This window comes from Glycine max, chromosome 14 (genome assembly GCF_000004515.6).
Source record: "Glycine max cultivar Williams 82 chromosome 14, Glycine_max_v4.0, whole genome shotgun sequence".
NCBI lineage: Eukaryota > Viridiplantae > Streptophyta > Magnoliopsida > Fabales > Fabaceae > Glycine > Glycine max.
In genome coordinates this window covers 29,186,416-29,194,335 of record NC_038250.2, presented here as the reverse complement: position 1 = coordinate 29,194,335, position 7,920 = coordinate 29,186,416, and the positions used below count along the sequence as shown (strand labels likewise).

Genomic DNA, 7,920 nt, shown 5'->3' with positions numbered 1-7,920 from the left:
GCTTAAGGGAGCCCAATGGGTTTTTTTTCATAACATTATACCTACATATATTGTTACAATGGTAGTAATAGCATGAGTGTCACACTAGTGCAATTCATATGAACTTCAAAATTTTGAAAAAAATAAAATAAAATAAAATAAAAAATGCTACTTTCTTTCACATAGACTTCCCTATTAGGTGAAATTCATGTGATTTATAATAAATGTATAAAATATGGAGTTTACACATTTTCTATTGAGGGGGCCCTACTATAACTAAATTAGTGAGACTCACCTAAATACACTTCTCTGAAACAAAATATGGAGTTTACACTAGTTTTTCACTACTATACATGTGACATTTAATAACATTTTTTTATCTAACATTTAATAAAAATGTTACTAAAAGCTTTTGGTAACACTTGAAAAATGTCAACAAATTATGCATAAATGTTACTGATACATTATTGCAACACTTTTACAAAAGTTGCGTATAACCTATATTGCTAAAGTCTTTTGGGGACATTTTTAGGCTTTAACAACATGAGTTATACAAAACATTTAAAATGTCGCAAAAATATATTGATAATATTTATTCATAATTTAGCAATATTTTTTCAATGTTGCTAGAGATTTTTAGCAATATTTTTATTAAATATTAGACAAAAATTTTTACTAAAAGTCACATGTTTTTTCAATACATATTGTTCTTTTCGGACTAACTAACTAATAAATTAAAATATAAAAAAATATGCCCTACAATTATGGTTGTGTAATGGTCGTTAATTTTTTATTATATTAAGAATTCTCTTCAAACAATCATATTGTTATTCTCTTTTGCAATTTATTATTTACATATTATTTTTACTTGGTTTTCGACTGCTTTTAAGGCACAGCTGAAAGTAAGAATCTTAGGGGGTGTTTGGTTTAACTGTTTTTTGTTTTTATTCTCACTGGAAATAGAAAATAGTGATGAAAATGTGTTTGATTGAATTTTTAAAAATATTTTCAGTGAAAATATTTTCTCAAACGAACCAAAAATTGAAAATAATAAAATCTCGTTTTCAGTATTTTCAATTGAAACCAAGAACCTCATTTTGGGTAAAATAAAAACGCGGTGACAAATAATGTAATTTTAAGCAAATCTATAAATACATTTTCTTTTAAAAACATATTTTTAGTATTTTTATTTCTTGAAAGCAGAAAAACAAGAAGTCAAACCAAACATGTTTTCAGACTTCTAATCTTTTGAAAATGAAAACAATTCTAAAGAAATAAAAACAAAAAATAAAAATACAAACCGAACATACCCTTGTTTTCTCACCTTTTTCGGAGAAAGTACATTACATGCATATTTTTCTGTGAAAGGTACATAACATGGATAAAGAAAACAAATTTTAAATATTTTTGCTTAAATTTAAGTAAAAACTGAAGTGAAGATCGTACATCCAATACACGCTGCATCGCTATAATTTTCTGTACGTGATCAATGATTATCTTCCACTATATTTTTGTACTCCCCCCGCACGTGAAGTCGTTTTGTACGATAAATGATAAATAAAGAACGATAAGCGTTTGTCTTGAACTTTGCAGACAAACATTCGACAGGGACAAGAATCCACGAACAGTTTGCACCCTGTGCCCGTGACACAAACGATCTAGTAAGAGACATATCATGGAATTAGATTTTACAACAGCAAAGACAGTGGAGACAAAAAGTAACTGAGACCAGATCATGATTTTTCGATGTTAATTGTTTGTGTAAAACTAACTTGAAATTTGTTTGCTTTGATGACAATAAACTTCCCATGTTCCCTAAAGCGCAAAGCAATAGGAAAGACACGATAACTTTTGGAAAATCAAATGCTACTTATTTCCTTTTAAGCAACATTTTCATAGTCTACTGAAACCAATCACAGGCCCTAAAACCTAAACAAACAAATTTCTTGACACTACTCTTGACTGCTGAAAACAATGACCAACTAAAATTGTAATGTAGATATTTCAAAACTACCATTGAGTTCCTAATTAACCTAAATCAGAGTTAGTCCTTGACACCGGCCTCGACATCGAATGATTGGGAGAAGGCTGCAAATTACTGGGGCCATTGACCATCGGATTTGAAGAAGTTGATTGTGGTTGTTGTATCATAGAAAGTGGCAACCTTTGCCCCAACCCAAACACTGAAGGCCGTGGGACGAAGGACATGTGTGGATGAACTCGTTGGCTATTGCCATACCCTGAGATGCTAGGCTGTGAGGAAGAAGCGGAAATCATTTGTTGCCTACCATTGCTATTATTGTTAATCGTGGATGGACCAACACCTGCTATATTCATTGGAGTGGTTCCACCATTTCCCAGACGAGTTGATATAATATGGGACCGTTCAGAAGCCAACCTCTGCCTCACCTTCTCAACTTGTTCACATTCTCTCATCAGCTGTGTTTCAATTTCTGCAAACTGCTTCAGCTTCAGTTCCAATCTTTTCAACTGCCAATAAGGAGCCACCAACATGTTATAGTCTTATAGACATCAAAATACTGGCACAGACCACTTTTAAATTTTCCTAAATTTTTATCATTTACCTATCTGGCAAGAAAAATGTTTAACTAGTGCATATATATATATACATACATACATACATACATACATACATATGCACCCAGATCGGAAAAAGGAAGCAATTAAGTATATAGCCAGTTTAGGTGAAGCAATTAAGTTAAGAAATAAAAATAAAGGAAGCAGTTGTACCTTATTATTAACAATATTAGCACATAGCCTCTGAATTTCTCGCTCTTCATGATCAGCAAACAATTTAGCTTTCATTGCTGCAGCGGATAGGCCTGCTTTGGCAGCATCTTTGACTTTCTCAGCAGATAGGAGGATTGACCCTCCCTCATGTTGACCACATGAACCAAGTACTTTTGACATGTCCTCTGAATTCAAAAGGAAAAAAAATAAAAAAAAAAGCATTTCCCAAAGAATTACACACTGGGTATTACCACTTTACCAGACAATGGGGATATAATTACACATCAGTAACTGAAAAATACAACCATAACTCACTATTTTTCTGATTTGAATTTGCAACCTCTCCATCATGGCCACCATCTCTATTATGTATACTTTCTGAATTTGTCCTTCACATGCAAATAAAAAAACCTAATTATATGAATAATGCAATAAGGCTGGCTGTTGGTGCAGAAGGAGAATAAAATTATTGGGCAAAGAGAAAGTGAAAAGCACAATAGCAAACAACTAAATATCTTGTGCTTGTTAAAAAGTGAAAGGGAATAACTATGAATAGCTATGAGAAAAAACTTTAACTAAGAAATGACAATCACTCTGACACTCACCGATTATCATTTTCCACTGCTTCTATATGTGCCGTGCTCCCAGAATTATTCCCTGACAATGAAGCTAAAGCTGCATGAGCACAAGTTGCAGCTACTCTTGGTCCAACAGCAGAGGCTAAAAAGGCAACCTTTAGAATGCATCCAACAAAACCAAATGAGTAAGAATCCAAGTAAAAGAACTCCAGAATAAAATACACAGACTGATTTGTTGTGAAACTGTGACACTATCATCATTAATTACATGTTTTTGAGAGCTTTTTTCGGAGGAAAAAATCTTTTTTTTTTCAAGAAGTCTCAAAAGCTGTCAAAAAATATGATTTCACCAAAATAAACTGAACCAAACACAAATCAAGACTTGTTCCTTTAATGAGGAGAAATGCAATTAGAAGAAACAAGTTAAAAGGACAAGATATTAGGTACAGCACTGATAGCCACTTCCTAGTCTTCTTAATAGGCATACTTCACGTGCACCCATTAACAAATGGAAAACTTAAGAATATCATTACCAGTCACCTACCAGTGCCATAACTGGATTTCCAGAATTTGTGAAAGGAAGCCTGCCATCAGAATCTTGGCTGTTATGCACAGGTCCTGTGAGAACAAGGATATGAAATCCAAACCATATCACAAGTAGAAGTTTCGAAGGTTTTAGTAAGACAGACCTGAAGAATCTCCATTTGAGAAACAATGCAATCTTCCAATATCCTCTTGATTCTTCACATTGGATAACAAAGACAAACTTGAAACATTGATATTTTCCAACTTTCCATCTTCTACAGGTAAACGGAGAAAATGAAGAATGCATTGCGCTTTCGACTTGGTGCCAACATGCTCAGCAATTTCATTCCAATTCTCATTGTAAACCTCCACTGCTTCAAGCAGCAGCAAAGTCTCTTGATCAGTCCAACTATCCCCATCTAGATCACCATAATCTGTAGTTGAATCCACCCTTATAAAATCTATACTAGAATGACCAGTGACAAATCTCCCATCATGAAAGCAATCAGTGCAGAGTAAAATATCAACCTGAAACATGAGATGCCAACTACAAATAATGATAAATGTTTCCAAAGGCATTCTGCAGCTTAGTTTTAGAGGAGGGTCATCATAATGTACCCATAAGTTGTAAGCTTTAGAAGAAATATTAATCAGAGAAATGCTTCCTTGCAGCAGAGTGCCAACTTTTAAAATAGTTCGCTAGCATTGCCTGAAGAACCCCAACTAAGCTGTATTAATAAAGCACTGTCTATCTTACAGATTGGCAACCATTTGCCAGCTGTCAGACTTTGTTACGGTTAAATGGAAGAATGCCTATTCATGTCTGAAATTTCAACTAAGCACAAACTGCAGCAAACGTGCAGTTTTAGCTTCAAATTAGCATGTTCAAGTACAGTTGACATGGAACGATATGTTAATGTTAGAGAATGGGATTGAAGCCACAATGGGGAGAAACAAAAGAGGAAGAAAATGGAAAAATATGAAAGATTATTCCAATTGGGTTCCCTTAGTAGAGAGAAATATGCAAGAATTCAAGAAACAACTTAATCCTGTTACCAGGGTTGGGCTGGTACTCTAATTATGCTAAGAAGGCTAGCCAAAGGTATCTTGAGTAGATTTCTTTGATTTAATAACAAAGCCAAAGTTCATTTTCAGTTTCTAGTCTTTCTTATTTTATATCTTCATTTAGTTTGCTCTACTCCTATGGGGCTCTTCTATACAATGATTACATGAAGAAAAAAATGGTTATAGAATGTTCCCTAACAAATTAATATCAAAGCTCATCAAATACACAAATCATCAGATATTTCTTATTGATACCTTCAAATATTTATTTCAATAATAAAACCACATCTAACACAGAAGCCTAAGAAAAAAACCAATGACATGTGTAATGAATAATCTCTTAACTAAAGGAGGTTTGTCTCCACTCTCCGACAATCATATGTACAGAGAATTCAATGTCATACCTATGCACTGCCATGTGTTAATAACTGACAAATTCCAGCATATTACGAATAGGACAAAAGTAATTGACAGCCACAGGTTTATTCATGGTAGAGTGATGAAAGAGTTGAGTTTAAAACAAAAAGCCAGTGTACCTCTTTTTGTGATTGGTAGTATACAATAGGAAGAGAACGAGAACAATAATGGCAATGGTTTTCAGATAGATGCTCTCTTATTCTGTCATCCAAATCAGAAATATCAGTATTGTGCATTGTTCGAGATGAATAAATTTCATCTGCTTTGAATTTACACTTGGGCCTGTCAAATTCAACCAAACTATCTATGGATCTTAAAGCTGTTGATGGCACACATATTGCACCACTTGTGTCCTCCTTCAGGTAAGTCTCATTGTCCGAATTCTCACAACTTGGGCCCTGAGCACAGTAATTGATAATTCCCCAGTGATCAAGGAACCTGACAATTCGAGTTAAATCTTCATTACCAACACCAACCAACAATCCCTGGCAACTAGAGACTGTAATCCTCTTCCCTGGCTCTTCCATGTATCTTGCAACAATGTAGTTCCTACATTCCACATACTTATCTGGTGTATGATCTGGCAACTTTCCTGAGAAGAAATGAGGCACTGCTTGTCTCTCAAGTCGATGCACTGAGGCTGGAGAAAACCAATCTGCTCACATATATTCCAAATTTATCATGTAATTCAACATGTTAAATCAACCAAAATTCATTCTAAACATCTTCAGATCAAATCTCCCACAAGCAAAACATACTTGGAGCTTAACAAATAACATAAACTCCCACCAAAGGGGGAAAAACAAAATAAGTTTTTTTTTTATTAAAATTCATTGCAACACAAAAATGCAATACACTTTGAAAAGTGTTTAAATTTGATACATGTTACTTGACCTTGTATAGATTTTTTTCCACGGTGAACCAATCAGAAATAATCTCAGGTGTGACTTTTAAAGTAATGATTACAAAAGTCAAGAATTTCCAATTATATGTCAATTAATGATTAGATGACAACATATTTAAAAAAAAACGTCTAAACTACAAGTGCATTTCAATTCTTGAATATAATATTATATAAAAAATCACATTCAAAATTAATAGTTAACCCCTAATTTTAAGGAGATACAACAACTCCCGGTACACTAAAACATAAGAACTCAAACTAGGGACAAGGTTTAAGATATACTCTGAAGTACTAATTCCTTTTTTATAATTATAACATCATGTACACAAAGCAACCAAAGAGAAACATTCCACGAAAAACAGAAAAAAGTTCAAATCCAAGGGAGTCAAGAACCTGAATGCATAGGAACAACAAGAACCCTACTCCCGAACCGCTTAACCACGCCGGAGCCTTTCGAAACTGGCGGTGGAGCAACGACGAAGCTCGAGCCGCCGCCGAGGCAATCGGTGGACACCGCCGACAGCACCTGGAGCTGGCCGTGCGACACATTCTCCAGAACCGGAACGTTGTTGTGATGTGATTTGTCGTCGCCGACCTCCAGCGCTGCGATTGCCACGACCACCGCGTGGGGGCGGGTCACCTCGCGCCTGATCGCCGGCGGGAACCGCGAAATCTGGACCCCCTCGGGCGACACGACCTCGATATCCACGCGCCGCGGGTCCGCGATTTGGGCGCTAGGGCTGCGGAATTGGTCGTCGGAGTCATCGTCGTCGGGCTCGTTGTCATCGTCGGAGTCGTCGTCGTCGCCGTGACGCTTCTGGTTGCGTTTGTAGGATTCTCTCTTCCGCCTCTTCCTCCATTTTGTTCGGTTCTCTGTCAAAAAAAAAAATAATAGTAATAAAAAATATAGTTATGAAGAGAGAAAAATTAAAATTGAAACTGAAATGAGGTTGACTTCAGAGTGGAAAAAAGAAAGAAAGTGTGAGAGGTTAAGGGGATTTTGGAGAGAGGAATTTTAGGTTATTGTTGTAGATGGTACCTGAAGGGAAAGAAGGGGAAGGTGGCATGGGAAGAAGGAGAGAAGTGAGTGGATGTGGGAGGTGGGGGGAATTTGAGTGTGGGGTCGTTGATTGGCGCAAAGGGAGGTGTGGAATTTGGGGGAAAATATTTTGGATTTGGTTTTGGAGGAAGGTTATGTTAGTGCTTGTGTTGTGTCAGGTCTGTGAAGAGAGGAAAACAAAAGTGTGTGTGGTGTTGATGTGGGGTGTTTGCTTCTATTTTACCGGAATGGGGAAGGGTTCAATGACACGTCATTTTAACGCTGTGTTCCGAGGAGTGTTTCATCGATGTTTGCAGGGTGATTTAGTTTCATTCTTAAATAAAAAATTATTTATATTAAACATAAAATAAAATTATGATTTAATTATAACATCATATCTAAATTAAAACAAATCAATTTTTTTATGAGTTGATTTTGTTTAGTTTGATAATTTTTTATTTTTGTAATATATTATCACAATTTAAAATCTATCAACTAAATCTAGGTATATCAACTAAACTTACATAATTATTATTATACTTATTATTTTGAAAATTAATTTTATTTTTTATTAAATTTTGTTTAATATACTCTAATTGAAAATTATTATTTTTACTTTTATTTAATATTAATATAAAATGATATTACCAACTCTTTTTAAA

The 7,920-nt window shown here is 34.9% G+C and overlaps 1 protein-coding gene across 1 annotated transcript; it reads right to left on the bottom strand.

Moving 5' to 3' along the window:
- Positions 1-1,718: 1,718 nt before the first annotated feature.
- On the bottom strand, positions 1,719-7,503 carry LOC100792929 (SWI/SNF complex subunit SWI3C). The gene is made up of 9 exons (XM_006596150.3): positions 7,259-7,503; positions 6,613-7,092; positions 5,435-5,970; positions 3,998-4,361; positions 3,853-3,926; positions 3,336-3,463; positions 3,046-3,119; positions 2,731-2,915; positions 1,719-2,469 (listed from the first exon to the last, which is right to left on the bottom strand). Exons 1-9 carry the CDS (start codon positions 7,284-7,286, stop codon positions 2,008-2,010), a joined length of 2,331 nt encoding a protein of 776 aa, XP_006596213.1. The 5' UTR covers positions 7,287-7,503; the 3' UTR covers positions 1,719-2,007.
- Between the last annotated feature and the right edge of the window lie 417 nt (positions 7,504-7,920).